This window comes from Triplophysa rosa, linkage group LG21 (assembly GCF_024868665.1).
Source record: "Triplophysa rosa linkage group LG21, Trosa_1v2, whole genome shotgun sequence".
NCBI classification, from domain to species: domain Eukaryota; kingdom Metazoa; phylum Chordata; class Actinopteri; order Cypriniformes; family Nemacheilidae; genus Triplophysa; species Triplophysa rosa.
Genome location: NC_079910.1, coordinates 21033469 through 21056139, shown reverse-complemented (window position 1 = coordinate 21056139; position 22671 = coordinate 21033469). Strand labels below are relative to the sequence as shown.

The following is a 22671-nucleotide window of genomic DNA, read 5'->3' as shown; positions in this document are numbered from 1 at the left end:
ATTGTATCTGCAACTTCAAATTCAGAACACAGATTTGTGATTTTTGTCCACGAGTAGCACATTTTAACTTCAGTTTTTTTAGTTTTCACAATCAGGCTTTGAGTGCACATCTTAGTCTACAAGTACAAATACTTGTTCCTAAATTTAAAATCGACATGCTCTGAAGTTAAGCTACTGATTTAACTTCATACAATTGTGTTGCAACTTTTTGTCATGGCTCTGCTTCCTTAGTCATGTTTTTCTTGGTCCTGTAGCAGAGCCATGGCAAAGCTTTTGGTTATGTGTGGAGAGAGACATATTATTGTCCTTTTGACAATAATATACGTTCTCTCCAGTGTCTTGTCATTGGCCCCATTCCTCTCGTTTCCTCGTTATCTTTCCCTGAGTGTTTAATTACCCACACCTGCCCCGTGTCGTTATCCTTTGTCTGTCTTCCCTATATAATACCCTCATGTGTCATTGTCCTGTGTCGGTCATTGCGTTGAGTGTGTACGTTTGCCGAGCTTACCCGTGGTTGATGTCTGCTTGACGTTCCATGTGCTCCCTGTTCCTGTTTCATCTTGTTTGTTAACCCCTTCACCGCCTGCCTGCATTTGGGTTCTCTTCTGCCAATCCTTGACACTTTTCTTCAAAATGTACCTATACACAAATTGAGCTATTAATTAAGATTTATTTGGCAACTTTAAGCAACTCTTGAAAAGTGACTCAAATGATGTACACATTTACACACAAAAAGTGATTTTTTCTGTCACACACTCGTGGTCACATCTCTAAAGCTGTGATGTTTTTGATCAAAATGATACCGTAGTGTTGTTACATCTTGTTCATACGCCAAAACTGATAGATCTGACTATCCGGCAGACTTGGATGTCAGAGGGGAAGAACAGCAGGCAGTTCAAACAAAAAGAAAAATGAACAAAGGTTACTGTAGTTCAAAGTTCTAACTCTGTCTAGGACTCTAGTTCACTCTATCTCCGTCTAACTAGAGTCCTAGACAGAGTTAGAATGGTAATTTCTCTTTGTCCGACTTCATCTGACTAGAAACACATTGAGCAGGTGTTATTATACCAACATAGACAGTGGAAAATTACTGCTTCACAACATTGTCTGGTGACATTATTATGAACCTTGAGTATGAGACCACTGCAAACTCATCACTACTTGTGAAGACAATACACATGCAGCATCCAACAGAATGTAGAATATAGCATTAAGAAAAGTAATATAGAATATAATAACTAATAAGAAATGAATATAATCTATAACTAATAAAGTAAATATATAGCAGAATAATAATAATAAAGAATAAAAAGGATAAGGAAATAAGAAATGAAATACAACACAAAATGGATGTCTGTACTCTCAAGTCAAAATTTCATCATTCTAAGGAAATACACACACACAAACTTTAAGAAGTTTTTGCTTTAAGAAATTCAGATCCTATGATCTATCAGCATTATGAACGGATGACATCACAACGTCTTTTAGCATCTTTTAGCAGTAAGTTGACCCGCCTTTAAAGTGATAGGTTCCCCAAAACTGAACATTCTGTCATTATTTACCTTCTTGTCTTTTCAAACCCGTATGACTTTCTTCTGCAGAACTCAATTAAAATATATTTCGAAAAATATTGTTAACTGGCCCCAATTCACTTGCATTGGTTTTGTGTTCATATACATTAGAAGTGAACGGGTGCCGGTGCTGTTCAGTTACCAACTTTCTTCAAAATATCTTCTTTTGTGTTCTGCGGAAGAAAGTCATACTGGTTTGAAATGACAAGTGACATTTACAATCTGAGTGAATTTTCATTTTGGGGTAAACTATCACTTTTAATAGTTAAGATGTTTCTTTCTTTGTTCACATGCAAAGGTCACATTATTTTGAGTCAATGAGCTCATAAATATCATACATTAATATCATCATGTCATTTCACTGTATTTCTGCTTGATGGTGCTTTTCATATCATTGCACGGCAGCTTAACAGAAACAAAAAAAGGGAAAAGAGATACGTGGGATTGGCCGTCGTTCTCCAGCAGCATTTGTTTGCATTGCTCTTTTCACGTTTATAAATGATACATTATGGCAGAGGCGCTGAATCTGCTATGGCACTGTCTGAGAGGAGGAATGAGTGAGATTTTGGCTTCTGATGATTTGTTTGGGTGTTCTTTTTTCCTTCTTTGGCTTAAGGCCGACACCATCCGTGCACTGGGAGCGAAAGGATGGCCCTCTCTCTCCCACACGAGCCAAGCTACTGAACTTCAACCGCTGGCTTCAGATTGAGAACGTGTCCGAGGCGGATGACGGCGAGTATGCCTGCACTGCCAGAAACAGTCAGGGCTCCGTCACGCATTACTACACTGTGACAGTAGAGGGTACGACATTCACATGCACCATCAACCCATAGCAGTTTTTACAAACCTTACAGAAGGTTTTGTCATTTGATTATTCGACACATTTTCAGCTGCTCCATACTGGACCAAGAAACCAGAGGATCGCCTGTACGCCCCTGGAGAGACCATACGACTGGACTGTCAGGCGGAGGGCGTCCCCACACCAAACATCACCTGGAGGATCAACGGTGACCCTTACACAGGTGCTTCATCCAATACCTCACTTCATTTATTCACACGTCACTCGCGCAACACACTGGCCACAGATATGAATGACATAGTTAATACTGTACACATAAAAAAAAATCAAATTATATATTTTTTATTACATTTTAGAGGAGCAGGAATTTAGACTAACAACTGAAGAACAAACAAACACTAATACACTAAAATAATATACATTTAGAGAGAGAGGCACATAAACTTAGATATTTTCTATTTGGTTTCTTACAATAATTATAGCTCTTAAACAAATTAAATGATGGTTTACATTTTCTCTACTTGCATATGTGAATATGATATTTACCCAACAATAAAACCACGTTTATAACATCAAATATTGAGGAATTTAGATCACCCTTGAAAAAACTGAATATCCTTCAAAACAAAAGGAGGAATTTTCTCAATTTTGGTTAATATCCAATTATATACTGTAACGAGTTCAATAGATAGGAAGGAAGAGGACGAGGTTGGCTGTACTGCTACTGGCTTTATTAAGATCAAAATAGATACAAAACTTAACAGATAAGGGTGTTCACTTAGCACCCCCTTTAAATCGGAAGTATATAACAGTCTTTCGATAGTTGCTTCTTCCAAGATCGCTCCTTCGGTTCCTCAGGGTTTCTACACAAAGGCCAGAAAGCAGTCTGTCTCTCTCTCAATCCCACTCTGTTGTCACGGTCCTTAAATGCGGTCTCTCCATGCCCTTACTGAAACGAGACGGAGGTGTTCGTCATTTGCACTTGACCCACTTACTCGCCGCTCGTCTCCCAGCTCTCTCTCCCGCTGCAGACCTCGCTGAACTACGCCCCCCCCTCGCCACATATACACTCCTGAACAAAATCTTAAGACCGGGGAAACATTACAAGTATTCGCATTTCTCGCTGGTGGATCCTAACCAGGTGTAAGTACTGCTTTAAAATGCCAAAACACGAAACCGGAGCAAGCGACAAAAAAAACTGAGAGTAGGCAATTAATTGAAAACTTCATTTATACTCAAACCGGCTGTTCATCAACATTTAAATGTTATCTATTTTCAAATCTTTGGTAATCATAACGCCTAAATATTTGACAATTTCTTTTATAGGATAGCCATCATTTAACATTTTTTAAGATTTAAAGTCAGAGCCGATGCCTTAGAAAAGGTAGACATTTTGTCAATAACAAAAGGAAGCACCTCTTTATTCCTGAGAAATAAAACAGTATCATCTGCAAATTGACTTATGGTAAAAGTCTTACCAAGAATATCAATACCAATACTATTTTAAAACCTTTTTATGAATATAGACATTAATTCCACTGCTAGATAAAAAGTAAAGGTGAAATAGGGCTATCCCTGGTGGAGCCCTCATTTAATTAGAATTCTGGGTGACGGACCTAAGTTTAGGGAAATACTACTAGAAACATCATTATAAAACATGTAAATTACTTTACGAAACACCGGTCCAAAACCAAACATTTCTGATGACTTAATGACAAAAAATGATGTCCGAGCGTATCAAACGCCTTGAAAAAGTCTAGAAATAGAAGTAAACTTGACTTGGTAATTAAATAATTATAATCGAGCATATCAAGTTGAAGTCTGGTATGATTGTGAATATTTCTTCCTTTAATAAAGGCTGATTGAGTTTCACTAACAATTGTACCAATGCGTTTTTTAAGTCTATTTGCAAACACATGAGAAAGCAATTTGTAATCATTGGACAAAAGAGTTATCGGTCTCCAACTATCTAATAGCAGTTTATCCTTATTTGGCTTTGGAATTAAAATAATTAAACCATGTTTCATTGACGGCGATAATTCAATTTTGTCAATACACTCTTTTAATGCTTCACACACTAGAGTTTTTATTTCAGGCCAAAATTGTTTATATACTTCCACAGTGATACCATCAAAACCCGGGACTTACCGTTGGACATCTGTGTAATAGCTCAATCTAATTCTGCAAAACTAATATCAGCTTCCATAATTTTACTAAAATCACCATCTATAATAGAAACTTTATCTTTCAAGAAGGATAAGAAAAGATCACAATCTCTCTCAGAAAATTTAGAAGAAAGAATAAATGTAATAATCAATCATTTTCTTATCTTCATTTATGTGATTATTAATATTAAGTTTTTTGTTTAAAGACTGCCTATGTTTCTCTAAATTAAATAAATATTAATAATTTTTCACCTCTTCAATCCACCTGGCTCTAGAGCGTATAAAAGCCCCATTTTCCTTTTCTGTGTAAAAGTCAGTTCAGATTGAAGAAGTTGAAATTCCTCCTGCTCTTTTAAATCAAAATAGGTTTTAATGCCAAATTTAATCTTGTTATTATTGATACCAGTCTTGATTTTCTATGATATGCAATATGTTTCCCTTATATAATTGCCAATCTTTTAATATTAAAATTGACCCATTCCCAGTTGGAGACAATTCTGACCTATTTTTTACTTCTTTAATCATTAAAATGATCGATTTACAGAAAGCCTCACTTTTAAGCAAAGTTCTATTAAACTTCCAATGATTTCTACGTTATTTAACGAATAGGCTCTATATCAAGAAAATCCGTTATTGTTTTCCTTTATCGGTTAAAGCATTTTCTAATGCCCTGTTAATCCCAAACAGATAAATATATAAAATTGATGTAATATTAACACATTGTCCGTTCTAGGCTATTTAACACATAAATGCCCGGTTTCACAGACAAGGTTTATGGCTAATCCCAGACTAAAACTGATGTTTGAGCAGTCTTAACTGAAAATAACTCACCTTAAAACATTTTAAAGTATGTCAGTGCCATTGTTTTGTCTCAAGAGGCACACCAGTAATGTTTTTAACTAGGGAATTTTTATAAAAGTGGTTTAAATATCATAATTTCACTAAGGGTTAGTCCGGGCTTAAACTAAGGCCTGTCTGTGAAACCGGGCCTATTTCACGAGTTCACCTGTGCAGATAATAAAAATAGCAGGGGTAGTAAAGGTATGCGTATTTGGCGTGCTGTCCGGGAGCGGGCTCTGAGCTCGCTGGTTCCTTCCGAACCCGGTACGCTCTCTCCCCCCAATAGGGGCGAGTGCACCGAGCTCTGAAACGGCCGAACCCAGAACTCACCCCCCGGAGTCCTGCTATCAACAAGAGCTCAAGTGGAGGAGCCGGGGAGGTGGTGGGATGTGTAATCCTTTAGAGATGGTTTCAGGTAGGATTCCTGGTCTATTTATGTGCTGGTCCGCTTGAGCTGATAGGGTAGAGTCGTGATTGCTGATAACGAACCAGCCGGTCTTAATTATATGCTCCGGCTTCTCCCGAACTTTGTTAATAAAAACATCATGTGTTATTATTGTGTTGATTTTATGTGAAATAAATGAAAGGGACAATACAAGTTGTGTTGAAAGCAGAGATGGGCATTTCTGGTCCTGGAGAGTCAGGTTTCCGTTACAGATTTGCACAAAACTTGAATGATATTTTCTAAATGTCAATTAAAAGATATTTCCATTAAACGATGTTATGTTATATTTCTTCTCACGATAAATCATTCTGGCCATAGTTCTTTTTAGGTTAGAGGTGCACAGTTCCACCTATTATGATGAAAGAGGGAAGATACATGTCTATATTTCCCTATATATTTAACTCAATGTTGCTAATAAATCTCCATACTGCACACCTTCGTTTTTCTGCATTTGGGTCATCCTATAATCGAACTAGATGTGAAAGCGGCCTTAAAGTCGGTATGAAACGCAAGTAGCGATTGTCTTTTTTTCCCATATCGTGACATACAGTATATCCGAGTGAAACAACTTCTGAAATGAGAAAAAAATGTAGGGCGGGACTTGATTTTGTTCATCTAGTTCTGATTGGATCGTCTAAAGTTGGATCGTTGCCAACAAAATGGACTCGTAAACCAGTTTGCATTCAGTCAGTCATTGAATCCCCACCCTCGCGCTATTCCTCGTGACAAGAAGTGAAGAGAGGTAGGAGATTAACGTTTTTGATTCAAAACAATGATGTGCACTAATACATAATTCATACTAAATCTGCACCACCGTGTAAAACAATAAGATTAAAAATAACATTTTTAATTTCATGCCGGCTTTAATGTGAATTCCTTACATCCTATCTTTCCAAATGTTCTGGCCAAACACACTGCGAATGGTCATGTGACTTTACACCCCGCATGATTTGTAAATGCGACAAAAAGTGTTTCCATTGCAGTTTTGTGATATATGCCTTTTTTGTATTGACTGAAAAAACACCTCAAGCGAGTGTGAAAAGCTTTTTGCGAAATATGGGAGTTTTTGTGAAATTGACGTGTTTCCATTGGCCGTATTTTAATGTGTAAATTCAGTTTCAGGTGTGTTGGAGCTAAACTCTCCAGGACCAGTAAAGCCCATCCCTGGCTAAAAGTGGTTTGTCGAAAGAAATAACACAGAGATGAGTTCACTTAATGTGTTGTCCTTAACTAAACACAAAATGTATTTTGTTGTTTTAACACAGCTGTTTTTACATTTACATTGAGTCATTTAGCAGATGCTTTTATGCAAAGCGACTTACAGATGAGGGAAACAATGGAAGTAATTGGAACAGCATAAGGACAACAAAAAGCATAAGTGCAATAAAAGAAAACGGGTCTCATATAGCCTACCACAGTATAGAGAGATAAGTATTTTATTTTATTTTTTATATAGAAAGAGTAGAAAAGAGATAGAAGTCAGAACTGATCAGTCAGGTGTTGACGGAAGAGATGTGTTTTCAGACGGTTCTTAAAGATGGCCACAGAATCTGCTGATCTTGTAGCAGCGGGCAGATCATCCCACAAATGTGGAACCGACCCTGAGAAGGTTTTTAAAGCGTGGCACGGCCGATTCTGAGTTGTAGTGGACATGGCGGAGCCAGTGTGTGTACTGTACTGTAGAAAACAATGTTTGTATGGCGTGACCCGGAGTTTCCGGTGTCTGACCCCCTTTACAGTTCAGTAAACTCCTCTAAATGTCATTCTAGTGTAACAGCAGAAACAACACTCACTTTCACTAGTCCTGACTTATCTTTTGCCATCTTGTCTTGTTTATTTACTGTATATAGCACAGATAAAACAACCAAGGTTGACCAGGGAGCTTTACAGAAGTAAAAATGAACATCATTTACATCACACAAACACAGTTAGACATTAAAAGCTTCCAACATAAAATGAGTTTTCAACAGGCGATTAAACACCGGTAGAGATTTAGCAGACCTGATGGATGAAGACAGCTCATTGCACACTTTTGGCTGTATGACTGCAAATAATCAATCCTTTTTTGTTTGTTTTGGAGATCATCTGTCCTAAGCAACACCAGAACAGTTTTCTCAAGTTTTGAGTGCAATGTTCTGAAGGGATTATAGAGATGCTCCTGGAAGGCTACGGTCCTCCTGCATTAGAGACTGGTCATTTAAATTGATTCATAAACAAACACTAAAATGTTGCCAGTGTTTTGGCTAGTACTGGAGTTAGGGATTTAAATGTTTCTTTTAACCTTCTTTACGAGTCTCCACCGCTTTTTGCGCAGATTGTAATCGAGCCAGAGCTGCTGCAGGAACGCCAGCTTAAAGACAAAGTTAATAGTGTATCCTGTGAGATCGATGAAGTCCAGAGGGGTGTCATCGGTGTAACACTGGACAATGACAATCCATGCTTTCTAAAAAATAGTACCCAACGGAAGCAAATATAAGCAAAAAAATGTGTAATAGAAACAATCTAACCATGCAAGAAGATGTCTTTTCCCCGCGGTTGAGGTTTGACAATTAACTGAAAAATCCCTGTGATTTAAATATGACTGAAACCATTTCAGGAACGCACTTTCAAACCTATCAAATGTTAGATGGGAAATAAGGATGTCCATGTTAAAGGCAGAACTCAAATCAAGCGATAGGAACATGAGCTCATCTCCTCTGTCTTAAGCCAAAAATCATTGATGACTTTTAGTGAGTCTGATACTGTGCCGTGGGCGGGCTGTTGTAAAACCACACTGAAACATTTCAATTATACAATGCTCGCATAAAAATAAGAGTAACTGATTTAAAGCTTCTTTTTCAAACATTTTGGAAACAAAAGGCAGCTGAGAATTGCTCGCCAGTGTCTCATATCATCTGGGTCTACATTTGAGTTACCACTGCATGCTTTGAATCTTGTGGACGTAAGAGAGACCCTGCCAAAGGTCTGCTTTAACAGACCACCAGACATCGCATCACTTACAAGTGTGTACACAAAGTCCCAGAGTCAACCCCAAGACCCACCCTGTTTACTCTGTTAACACACGTTACTAGTTTTGTAGTAAGGGCGGAGTGACACAGAGTGTGAATTGGTTCCCGTCATAAGAGTTTGGTTCCAAAATGAGATAACTCCATTTTATAAAACAATCAAAAATCATGTATGTTTTTTGTGCATTCCAATTAATAGCAATCAAAGTGCAGTTGGTTTTTTATTTAAGCCATAATAACTAATACAGCTAAAAAAAACAATAAAAACATGATAACATAATAAAAAACATGATTTTTGAATTTTTTGAAGTTTTAAGTTTACCCTTGTGGTTCAGCCCTCCACTACAGTCCCATTTCTCATGTGGCCCCTTGGGATTAATTGCACGCCCTTGAATTAGAGGAATATTTGAAAATGCTTAGAATAAAAAAAATGTATACTGTAAATTATTATAATAATGTGTCTTAAATGACAGTGCGCAAATGTTTTGCCATTTTTTCCAATATAAAAGTATTTATAAAACGCAGGGTATAAGGAATTGCATGTACATACTCTACAGCAGGGCTAGTCAACTGGCGGTCCGCGGGCCAAACGTTGCCCGTCAATCATCTTTTCCTGGCCTGCCTTAACATTTCAAATAAGTGGCGAGACTTTAAGAACGGTGTGCTTTAAATGCACGTCCTCCTGAGACGCCACATCTTTAAAAGCCCAAAACGCTGCTACATTCAATACGAAAGTAATTCCCGCGGCTCATAATGTTTTACGTCTTATAAAGCGATTTGATCGGTCAGTCCAAGAAACTTAATGTAATTTACAACGTTATAATCAGCAATGCATTGCGCAGCCACAGGCAATCGGTTTGCGCACGCGATAGGTCGTGTTCTAAAACGCGTTTTGTGCCCTTGAAAGTAGGCTAACTGTAGGAAGGGTACACCACGTGAACGGTTGTCTCAGATAAGGGGAAAACGGTGTTGTTTTTATAACTGCATTCATTATGAATAACGGCTATATTTACGAAAAACAGCTGTTCATCTCCCCCAGAACTCTTACTATACAAAGGATCTGCCCTATAAGTGCGTGGGGCACATGAATGTTGGATTCACCCGAAGATGTGATAATAGCGTTCAGATTCTTGCACAGATCAATTGACTCGCTTTATAAGATGCTTATTTAACGTCACAAGGGGCAGGGATTACTTTTGTGTTGAATGTATGTTATATGAGTGTGTGTGTGTGTGTGTTTTACAGAACTGAATGTATTGTACACACTAAACTCCGTTGATTCCGTCACATGTCTGTAGATTTGCCTCAGAGGCGGCGTGTAAGTTCTGGTACTCTGATTCTGAATGACGCTCAGTACAACGATACAGCCGTGTACCAGTGTGAAGCCACCAACAAACACGGCCACATCCTCATCAACACACACGTCTATGTCGTCGGTGAGCTTTAGTTTTATTCTCAGTACAGGCGAATCTATTTATCACATTTCATAGATGAATATATTTTGCCGTTTTTGTAAGGAGCAGCTCATGTTTTCAGATTGATATTTGATGAATGAAATGTTAATAGTATATGTCATGTAATAATATGCCGCTTCACCTGTCGTCCGTCAGAGCTTCCTCCTCAGATCCTGACAGTGGATGAGTGGGTGTACAAGAAAATGGCGGGAACCACCGCTGAACTTGAGTGCAGAACATTTGGTTCCCCGAGGCCCAAGGTGGACTGGTGAGCACAAACATATATTTCTATAGAGGCAATTATTCACAAACAGAGTCTTCGTTGTTTGATACTTATTATTAAATGAATGAATGGGTGTATGATACTAGTAACGCAAGTGTAGAACATTGCTTCCATTTGAAGTTGTTTTGATAAACGCATAGCTGTGAATGTAAATATTATTTTTCCTCTTGAGATGTGGTGAGGTTCGTGCACGCTGGGAGAGAGGTGATTGATTGACAGCGGGTGAAACGCTCCACTAGGTGGCAGCACTCACAGCTGTGATGGTCATTCATAAGTTTCAGACACGTGACGTCATCTTTAGGTCCTAGCGCAGCCTCGCCGTATTACAGAGCTCATGAGGACACACAGATCCAGGGACACAGTTTTGTAATTCGTTCCCTCAGTTTAACAAATCGTGTCCATGGATTAATAAACCATACCCACAAGTTTCCAATCCATGCTCCAATCCATGCTTAGTTTTGTAAACCGTAACATGAATTTTTGAAATCCGTATACACAAATACATCAGTTGTGCTCACGTTTTCACCATCTATTCCCACAGTTTTGCACATGAGGCTACACACTAATATTTACCTTGAAATTAAAAAATGTAATATATCAACTCAACTCAACTTTATTTATATAGCGCTTTTTACAATTTAAATTGTTACAAAGCAGCTGTACATAAGACATAGTGACTATAAGCAAAACAATTAAAGTTGTACCTGTAAAAACAAGAAAAAGGTGAAAACACAGAAGACAGACATACCCACATACAAAACACTCCACACACACAATATGCACACGTACTAACACACATGGACGCGCACACACACACACACACACACGCTCAGACACGCATGCACATACACACGCACACACACACACACACACACACACACACACACACACACACACACACACACACACACACACACACACACACGCACAACACCACACACACACACACACACACACACACGTGAGAGCACACATTTAAGATAAAGGAGAGAGAACACAAGTCAAATATTAAACAGACTATAAATTCCTATATGCAATATTAATTAAGTAAAACTTTAAAATTCTAAAGCAGCCCCCCCACCAGGCAAATAGTGCAAAACAGTGTGCAAACGGTGGCGAGGAACCCAAAACTCTAATGGAGAAAAAAACTCAGGAGACACCAGGCCCACCAGGGGATTCCAGTTCCCCTCTGGAAAAAGCTGCTGCCTCTGCACATGCTCACAGAGCTTGCACAACAAGACTAAATAAAATAAATAAACTTATTAATAAATTTAAGATTATCATTAATATCTAATAGCATTTGAAATGTTGTATATGAAGCAGTGTCAAGTGACCGCGTCCTTCTTTATCCAGCTCTATCATCGCTCTTGTCGGTCCCCACTTCCCATTCTCTGCTCTATACATCAGGTCAGGCCATTGAACTGCATCCTGCTCGCTGTGGAACCTTGGACAATGAGACAAGACTGGCTGAGAGTAGATTACTGTCTGCACTCTGTGATGCAACAAGTACATCAGTTGTGTTTTTGGTTCCGGTTGATCTAACTAATGCAGCCTAAACCCTCTGAAGATTTATATTATGGAAGAGTAGTGTATGCAAGATTAAAAAGATGCGTCTTTAGTCTAGATTTAAACTGACAGAGTGTGTCTGCCTCCCGGACAGTGCAGGGAAGACTATTCCAAAGTTTAGGCGCTAGATAGGAAAAGGATCTACCACCTGCACTTGATTTTGAAATTCTAGGTATTACCAACTGACAGGACGCCTGAGAGCGTAATGCACGTGAAGGACTGTAATACAAAAGGAGTTCATTCAAGTACTGAGGAGCTAAACCATGTAGGGCTTTATAGGTAATAAGCAAGATTTTAAAGTTAACGCGATGCTTTATAGGTAACCATGCAAGGTTGACAGAACCGGGCTAATATGTTCATACTTTTTTGTACGTGTGAGAACTCGAGCTGCCGCGTTTTGGACCAGTTGGAGTTTTTGTAATAAGCCAGATTCTCTGCATCTGACAGTGACAACATCTATAGAATTAGATTATAGATAGGAATTTATTGAAACTACATTAAAGAAATAAGAACATTTTATAATGAATAATTTCAATATTAAGTAAAGAAACAATCATGTAGGCTATTAATCCGATTTTTATTAATTCCCTGTTTGTTTATTAATTATAACAATTTGTTAATGGTATGGGCATTTCACCTTATGTTCATAAAATTTCACAATCAATCAATAATAAAAACACGCGAGTTATTGTGGGTGAGCTCCACCGCGCGAGAAACATTGAAGCAGAAGCGATAAGTGTTTTCTGTCCTGGCTTTTAGATGTTCTGCTATTTATTGTAACATTGATTAGGTTTTATTGTCCACGCAGTAAAGTCCATGTGAACTATACAGTAATCTATTACCTCAACTCACCATTTTTTAATATTGAAACAGAAAAACGTTCACAAAATACACATTTTAGGCCTCCACGATTATGGCAAAAATAATAATTAGCCTATTTATTACTTTTCTTGATATTATTGTTGATATTAGATTTTACTTTGAAGTGTGTTTTAAAATGTTTCATAACTTTCTGTAAAGTAAATGAATTCTGTATTTTACATAAACATCCAAAACAAACTGGCCCTGAAATATTGTATTACATTTGTAAGGAATCAAAAGCGGGAGCACGGTTGAAATTTGTTCAGATTTCAGAAATAAACCGAGGGAACGAATAACAAACCTGTGGCCATGGATTAGCAGTGCATGTCTCCAACAGGGACCTTGCAGGGTCCGTACTACGAGGATATTGTAAAACATGAACTTGTTTCTTTGAGATTTGCTGTTATCTCAGATAGACGCATGTTGCTGTCCTACGAATGGCATTCCCACCACTGTGTGACGTCACGTGAAATCCATGAAGAGCCATGTATTTACAGACACTTTTAACCAGGGTCGTCGCTAGACCCCTTTTACTGGGGCATGTGCCCCAGTATAAATCTGCTGTGCCCCAGTATACATTTTAAGTTTGAACAATTTACAATTTACAGTTGGTTAAAAAATGAGGAAACTTTGTTTGGACTTGACTGTGAAACCGGAAAATATTGTGTTTTTTAAGATAGAATATGCTCTTTATATTAGTTGGAGTCATAAAATGACTGGTATCTTGAAATAATGTAATTGTAAATTCATGAAAAGATGTAATTATTGATTGTTATCATTGTAGAATGTAGAATGAATGCAGATGTGCAAGAAAAAAATCTCTCTGCTTGAATTATTTCCATGCAGTGCATGCAATCTTGTTAGTTGTTAACTGTAGGAATAGTGGTTTAAGCAAGGGAAGTTTGTACAGTGCATTCTGTTGCATACTTCTTGCACACAGCAGCTTTTTAAAGTAATGGGGGCCTGTGCCCCAGTAGAGCTCTAGGTCTAGCAACGCTCTTGCTTTAACCACAGTGACTTACAGTCAATTCAGAGGTGTTTATTTGTTTAGTTTGTGTGTTTACTGGAAATCAAAGCCATGGCACTGCTAATGCAATAAACAACCAGTTCAGATGTGCGTTATGTGGACTGTCTGCACGTGGCAGTGAAACGCAAACAAGACAAGAACATTTTGGACTTTATTGAAATGCCTAAGTTTAAGATATTGGATAGTTTAAAGGAATGCTTCATTATTTACTCATCCCGGGTGTGTTCCTTTCCTCAGCTGAACACAAGTTTTTTTTATAAAAGTATGCATCGCTTTGTTTTTTATCTCTAAAGTGGTAAAGCATGAAACATCCATCATTAACTCTTGCCCCGTCATTCACAAGAACACACAAAGGTTCCCTTCAATGGACCCTTTTCACGTTTCCAGGTTTCTCAGCAGCGGAGGTCCTCGTGGTTGCGGTGAACGGTAGACTACCACAGATATATGTTTTGCATTCTCATTTGCTCAAATAGCAATAGAAACACTCAACGACAAAAAATGAGAGAGTCTGATGACGGCAGTCAAAAGAGAGAGTGATGTCAAATTTACCGTGACTTCCATAGACGCTGTATAAAAAACACCCTCACATTAGTGTTAACTATTTTTTGTTGTAATTTGATGCACAGGTCATGTAATACAAAGTATAGTGTTATAAAAGCACATACTACGTTTAAAAAAAAAAGAAAATATAAAAACATGGGAGGAATAACGATGCTGATGACCAGCATCCATTGACAAGTTTTTCTTTCATTCATAAAGAGTTTTTATCCAGCTGTCCATGTTTATCTGTTATGCAGTAGGGGGTGCTGTTATACATCTAGTGAAAGAGTACCGCGTTTACACATCCAAAAACAAACTACTGCTCTATGTTTTGATCATCAGTACAAAACTGATCTGGACGAAGTCTTTGACAAAAATACAAATTTTACTTAGAACTTTGTATTCTTAAGAAAACGTGCCACATTCAGGAAGAGATCAAAAAGAACAAAGGAAGCGGAGACTCTGTTCTCTCTTGTGATATTTTGTATGTTCTTATATTGATGAAAGAAAATATTCTGAGCGCCATAAAAGTTTAGTGAAAAAGATCAAAAATGGTTGCACTGGTGGAGAAAGAGTTAAAGTAATCCAAATGACTTAATTATAAGTAAAAACCTTGAGTTTTTCAGATTTAAAACCTTATGAAGCCCAACACGTACAAGCCCTAAACTGAAACATTGAAACCGGACTCTTGTCTCGTCACACTAGTTGTCAGATATTTTGTTATGATGGGACACAAATGAGATTATCTTTGTGTTCAAGTCATAGACATCTGGGATGGCACGAGGCCGTATGAACGATGAGGGAACTGTCACTTTGGCTGAACTTTTCCATCGAGGTTAAAGAGATCAAGCAGAGCAACAGTAATGCATGTGGCACACCTTAACCTGCTGTTTGTTTGTGTGTGTGTGTGTGTGTGTGTGTGTGTGTGTGTGTGTGTGTGTGTGTGTGTGTGTGCGTGCTTGTGTTTGCAGGAAGAATTCAGACTCAAGTCTGGCTCTGTCTAATCCTAAAATGTCCCAGATGATCAATGGAAATCTGAAGATCAGTAATGTGAGTGAAGAAGAGTCTGGTGTTTACAACTGCTCAGTGAGAGACAGTAAACTGACCATCAGGGCTGAGCTGCGAGTATTCAGTAAGTGACACGTCATCACCATTGGAGGAGATCCTGAACTTTATAACACATACAACACCTTTCACATAAACTCCAAAGAACTGAACAAAACTAGGGGATTATAAAAACTTGGAGTAAACAAGACCTAGCTGAACATAATGTTTACTGGGGAAACAGATGAAGGATCGTACTCATCAGACTAGTGATGATCAGACTCGAGCACGTTATATTGTTATTGTGATGTGACAGGAAGAAATGCTTTCTCTCTCTAAATGTGTGGCTTATTATGTGACGCTGTGTAGGGACGACCAAAAGAGCCACTTTAAAGAAAGAAAAATCTATTTATGTAATAATGATATAATTAATCATATGAATAAGTAATATAATAATAGAGAAGGGAAGAAAAACAAAACAAATACATACACATTTACGATACACATACGTACACACATATACACTGTAGGCATTGTGTACGATGTAATATTACAAATATTACTCATGGTATTATTGCAAGTCTTACAAAAGATGAGGTAGATATACTTTAGATATATTAAACAGTTTTTTTTTATATTAATCAATATTGAAGAGTAAAGCCCTAAACCTGACATCAGCAGTCCCCCAGTGAGCATGCGTGGGATCTCCGTCACGAACCCAATCCATGAATACAACTGCAACACACCTGAGGTTTTCACAGGATGGAAGTGAAAGTGGTTTCATGCTGGCTTTCTGTTTTTCCAGACTTAACAAAAATCGTGGCTCCTCCCCAGGACCTGCAGGTTATTCGTGGAATGGACGCTCTTATACAGTGCAAATACAGTTGGGACAAGCGGTTAAAATCTCCCGCAATTCAGTGGAAGAAGGACGGACATAAGATCTCGGCATCTGCCAACCATGACAAGTAAGAACATCTAATACAGTTCAGACTATTAACAGACTCAGATACCCACCAGGCCAATGACTCGGACCATCTTTAGCAAAACAGTTTTATACTCTATCATCTTTAGATTTAAAAGAAGAAAAAGTAGTTGACCTCAAGTATCGGGTAATATAAACTGAAACTGATTGTATTGTGTACAGATGCATTTGTCATGTGTTGTGACTGCAGGTACAGTCAAGATGATGTAGAGGGCTCTCTGAAGGTGACGGACGTTCAGATGGATGATTCAGGTGTCTACAGCTGTGAGATCAGCACTGAATGGCATTCTGTCAATGCCAACAGCTCCATCACAGTGCAGGGTAAAGCCGCCGACACTCACGCTGCTGCTGACAAGTGCTGCTGCTGAATCTCTTCTCAACGATATCAATGCCTTTGATTTTCCTCAGATAAACCAGATGCTCCTGCCTCAGTGGTGATGTTGGAGAAGAAGCAGCGTAGCGTCACTCTCTCGTGGACGGCAGGAAATGAAAACAACAGTCCTGTTTCAGGTAAGCAACTCTCCTACAGTGTGCCACTACAGTATGTGTGCGTGTGTGAACACCGGCAGTCTTCTCTGCCGTCCCTCAGAGTTTGTCATAGAGATGATGGAGGACGAGAATGCAGCCGAAGGCACGTGGAAGGAGTACGAGAGAGTTTCTCAAGACGTCAAACACCTCGAGATTCATCTGCAGCCGTACTGCAAGTATAGCTTCCGGGTGCGAGCTGTTAATGCCATAGGAACCAGCGACGGCAGTCTACCCTCAGAACCCTACAGCACTCCCGCTGCTGGTGAGCTCATCTTGCTGTACTCTAATGATAGAGAGAAACACAAATGACTTTCATAAATCTCCAATAACGTCTTTGAATGTAGACTGCCGCACGGTTTTTATTTTCCAAGACCCCTCCGGTCATAAATAATCTTTTCTTATTCACGCCACTAAGATATGGTGATGAACTGTTTGTTATCCTCTGTACAGAGCCCGACGTGAATCCCAAGAACGTGACGAGTGTATCCACAGATCCGAACAGCATGATCATCACGTGGAAGGTGACCTGCGGCACAAAAGAAATGATTCCAAGTGAATGAAGACGTGACTGTTGACACAACTTTTGTCTTTGAAAGAAACTGGAGCGGCGGCAGTTCAACGGGCCCGGATTCAAATACAAGGTGTCTTGGCGAAAAGCTTCAGGCATGGGTCCCCACTGGAAGGAGAGCTTCGTCTCCGGCCCTCCCTTCGTAGTGAACGACACAGGCACCTTCGTTCCCTTTGAGATCAAAGTTGAGGCAGTCAACGACATCGGCGAAGGACCCGAACCGGTGGCAAAGCTCGGCCACTCGGGAGAAGACAGTGAGTTCTGTCCTATCTCCGTCAGACTGTCCTTCTTCCTTTGTCCTGCTCTAAACACCAGAACGGAACAGTATGGAGTAGGGCTGTGTATCGCCAACAACTTTACGATACGATGCGCATCCCGATACAAGGCCACGATGCGATACGTGTCCCGATACTAGTCAATTTTTTTATTACATTTATCATGCGACAGATTTACAGCAAAATATACTTGCAGAAAAGTGCCATTCATAACTACTTATCAGTTAATCTGACAAATCATTGCATAAAGTAGCATTGAGAATGAGTATGAAGTTGCAAAAGATCAAGTCCTTATACAGAGACACTTGTTTCTACAACAGGGTTTCTAGGCTACGTCATATGTGTGCATGTGTTTTACAAATACAGTAGACTATATGTCTAACGAATAAATATGAATATATGCATTGACGTGCAGTCAGAGTAAACAGATTTAATTAAATAAGTGTTGAATTGAAATAGATGACGTATTTCTTTCTAGATGTCAGATTTCTAGATATAATATTATTAATGTATGGGTGCTGTAAGATTTAAGCAGGTCTTTGCTACACTTTCAATCACATGCACATTTACTGTCGCTCTTCCACGTCTTACTTTTCATGTATTATGAGCGAGCGGCGCGTCACTGCATCCCTCCAGCGGCGGGAGTTTCATTGATTTTAATCGCGTGCAATAGTTTTATAGTGGATGAGGCAGAAGCAATGCTGCGTCATGTGTGTGTTGAATGAGCGCCTACATGACACTCGCTTTACACTTCGCCTTAAACGCATCCATTTAAGTGAATGATACGAGAATGCGCTTTCATGTTTACTGCGCTCACGGATGCAGAGAGAAGGTGAGAGCACGCGCTCTTCATGATCACATGAGGGTCACGTGACTATAGAATCATGAGGGGCGATCTGTACGGATCACGGATAAACTCCGATTTTTTTTTAGATTTTTTAGATTTTAGATTCAATTTATAGTCATTGCACATGTACGAAGGTACAAGGCAACGAAATGTGACCTCTGCATTTAACCCATCCAGAGAGTAGTGAACACACGTACCCCCGGAGCAGTGGGCAGCTATCACTGCAGCGCCCGGGGAGCAAGTAGGGGTAAGGTGCCTTGCTCAAGGGCACCTCAGTTGTTACCCGCCGGCCCTGGGAATCGAACCGGCAACCTTCTGGTCACGAGTCCGACTCTCTAACCATTAGGCCACAACTGCCCTGTGTTATGTGCGATTAATCTTTTTTTTTTCCTTATACCACTAATAATTGTTACACAATATTTTTGCGTAATAATTGGCTAATTTCAAAAGTGCTGGAGAATCGATACGGAGGCAGATGTATCGATACGCGCATCGTCAGGAGCTCATGACGATGTATCGCCATATCGATATTTTGAATACAGCCCTAGTATGGAGTGGTCCAGGCTGGTTTGCCGTTGGTCATGACGGAAGTAACTTATCTTTAGATACAAAGCATCGCGTTCACCTTGTTATAGAGGATTACACCTCTAAGGGTTCGGGTGATGTAGGGTTAGAGGAGCTTCTGCAATGCTTAGCTTTTTATCCACATAAAAGACATTGGAACGAAAAGGTACTGTAAATACAAGGAAATAACCAAGATGTTGACTTGAGCCATTCTTCCACAGACAAGACAAACTAAAGTTTGTACGAATGATAGCTTAAACTAAAGTTTGTACGTGTACATCCACTGCCATGAATAAAAAACAAATCAAATTTACATGTGCCATCCCACAACGGTCATAAAATATGGAAAGGATGTGTGAGTCACAGGCGTCACCAGCCCTGCTCGCCACAGCAGTCCACTTTATTTGAACATTCATTGTGGGCCTGTATTGATGTTCTCCATCTCTTTCAGCACCTCTGGATGCTCCGTCTGTGGTGATGGTAGAACTGGCATCAAACAAAAGTGGCACCATCAGAGTGAGATGGAGTCCGGTCAGCAGGGAATCTGTGCGGGGACACTTGCTGGGCTACAAGGTACAAAATCCCATAAACCTCAATCGGATGGCAATCATCCAGCTTTCGATATTCACAGCTCAATTTTATCTCTTGAGATCCATCTGAGAAGAAAGCATCCCAGAAGTCACGTCCACAGATGGCTTGAAAAGCGTTCGCTTCTGTCGAAGAGCAGAGAGCATGACAGAGACGACAACAGGAGAGTGGTGAAGGTTTATGGAAATAAAGTGGAGGAGGTTGTGAGCGGCCTGCACTTCTACACTAACTATACTCTGACAGTGGCGGCATTCAACAGCAAAGGCGAGGGACCGCACTCAGAGCCGCATCACTTCAGCACGCCAGAGGGAGGTCAGGAAAAACACATTCCCATTACTAGTTGCTGTACATTCACAGGCATTTTATAAACGCTGTGACCTAACAGTGACTGCACTCAATGAAGTATTCGTAACTGGGTCTGCTTGGCCAATGCTCTCCACAACCAAAAATAGCACAGCAAACCTACTGTCCCCATCCATTCTTTAGACAACATTTTATTGTTACAGTGCGGCAACACAGTCCCAAGGGATTCCAAACTCATTTACATTTTAGCCAATTGGTTAGGTGTCATTTGTAGGTATTCGTGTGATCTGTTTACGGGTGTAGTTAGTGGAGGACCTGCAATAGTTCTAGCGCAAATTGACATACTTAAAGCAACACTTTATAACTTTTGCTCACGGTTCTCCCATTTGTCTGTTACAATTGTTTGTTACCAGTGTTGTAAATAATGTGGCTGTATAAGCTTCTCCGTGGGCAGCGCAATACACGTGAATTTGTTTACTAAGCTGATGGAACCGGCGAATGCAGAAAAGTCAATTGGAAACCATGTGGCACTCTTCCGCAGGCAGGGGATGGGTGGGGCTGTGTGTACTGACCCCAACACAGAACTTACAGAGTGTGCTTGTAGCTGCTATGAGGCAGCTCAGGTAGCAGCGGCAGTAGAATTTGTCCGGTTATTATTATTAATTTATTTATTTAGAAGGGACAATAGACAGTCAGTGACTGCACCAGAATTAGCTACAGAGCTAAATTTCATCTGTAGTCCCTGTAGAGGCAGCTCAGGTAGCAGCGGAAGTAGAATTCATCCGGTTAAGAGTGGTTCTACCTCTGAAATCATCGTGGAGACAATATTTTAAGGTCGAAAAACTACAAAGTGTTGCTTTAAGTTTTCTCATGAGATCAGATTGGGTTGAGATGTTGAGAACACATCGGCCGTCATCAGCCAGTACTGTAACAGCTGTAGTCAGGAGTCAGTTTTAAAAATATGTAAATATGTGTATCTGTGTTGTTTTGGTTTGTAGCTCCTGGACCACCTTCCCATCTGACCTTTGACAGTCCGTCTGAGACAGAGATCACCCTAAACTGGGAAGCTCCTCACAAACCCAATGGAGTGCTGACAAATTACCTGCTCCGGTACCATGAGAGTGAGTCACATGACCCATTCCAATCCCTGCTCGACCAAAACACTTTTGAGATGGGTTAACTCCACAAAAGAGAATTTGCAATAATTTCACTATTAACGTTACTCTAAAAAAGTTGTTTTGAGTCTAAATGATTTTAGTCAGACTATAATGTAAAGAGCAATATTTAAGTATAAAACCCTAAACCTGATGTCAGCAGGCTCCCAGTGCAAAGCCAACAGTGGGAAATAGTGACAAATGAACCAAAACTCCAATGATGTACAGTATATACTGTACAGAGAAGAAAAAAACTTGGTAGAAGCCAGACTCCAGCAGGAGAGCCAGTTCTCCGCTGGCTTGTTAACACAACAGCGCTGCAAATCAATAAATAAATAGGTAGAATAATTCATCTTAAAGTTACCATGAAACGGAAGTTGCGATTGAATTCTTTTCTGTATCGTGACCAGAGGTGGACAGTAACGAAGTAAATTTGCCTGAGTACTGTACTTAAGTACACTTTTTGAGTATCTGTACTTTACTTGAGTATTATTTTTTCTGAGTACTTGTACTTTAACTTCACTACATTTGAAAGACAAATATCATACTTTTTACTCCAATACATTTATAAAAAGGTCCAAAAGTAGAAAATGGTTTCTATGCAGCGGGTTTTCCTGTGTGCGCAATTTATCTGGCTTGCGATCTGCCAGGACCTTTTACTGTTGCCAAGTATTTCAGTTTTTCTAAGCTCGCGGTTTTCCGGCAGCTTTGAATGGCCATTTGGCAGATTTTTTTAACGCAAATCTGGCAACTCTGGGATCTTCCCCGCTAAACTAATGTAAACGTAGACGCTGCTACATCGTTGATAGCGCTCTGAAAAGGCAAATAGAACATTAAAAGAGGAAAAAGGCACATGTTAAAGTGTGGTGTAATCATCTGTGAGTTACGATCAGTCAAAGATCATAGAAACATTGTCATGAAAATGATCGGCATAACGGCTAAACGGTAAATAAGCATCACATACACCTTGAGCTACACGTGCGTGTTAACTTCTGATCTGCTGTTATATCATTTAAAGCGATTTGGAAAATGAATGATGTTTTTACTGAAGTAACTATAGTTGAAGTATTCCTGTATATCTGTATAAAAACAATAGAACCCTGCCCAAAATACAACATAAAATGTAATGGATTTAATGGTTATAATGGGAATTGTACTATGGATACTTGTTGTCTAGTTGTATGTGATGGATTCTATTGCTGGGATGGTAAATCCTATTGGAATAAAACCCAAAACACACTACAAAGAGGAATTTAATTTAA

At 39.4% G+C, this 22671-nt stretch overlaps 1 protein-coding gene across 3 annotated transcripts in view; it reads left to right on the top strand.

Moving 5' to 3' along the window:
- Window positions 1-22671, top strand: part of l1camb (L1 cell adhesion molecule, paralog b) — an 80915-nt gene that overhangs the window by 46323 nt on the left and 11921 nt on the right. For all 3 annotated transcript variants that reach the window (XM_057363118.1, XM_057363117.1, XM_057363116.1), the window contains 14 exons: window positions 2188-2372; window positions 2462-2593; window positions 10124-10261; window positions 10436-10547; window positions 15528-15688; window positions 16406-16565; window positions 16773-16903; window positions 16991-17092; window positions 17172-17372; window positions 17561-17631; window positions 17707-17932; window positions 19816-19937; window positions 20015-20264; window positions 21254-21376. In XM_057363118.1, coding sequence (XP_057219101.1) covers window positions 2188-2372; window positions 2462-2593; window positions 10124-10261; window positions 10436-10547; window positions 15528-15688; window positions 16406-16565; window positions 16773-16903; window positions 16991-17092; window positions 17172-17372; window positions 17561-17631; window positions 17707-17932; window positions 19816-19937; window positions 20015-20264; window positions 21254-21376 — 2114 coding nt within the window. The remainder of the gene's footprint in view (window positions 1-2187; window positions 2373-2461; window positions 2594-10123; window positions 10262-10435; window positions 10548-15527; window positions 15689-16405; window positions 16566-16772; window positions 16904-16990; window positions 17093-17171; window positions 17373-17560; window positions 17632-17706; window positions 17933-19815; window positions 19938-20014; window positions 20265-21253; window positions 21377-22671) is intronic.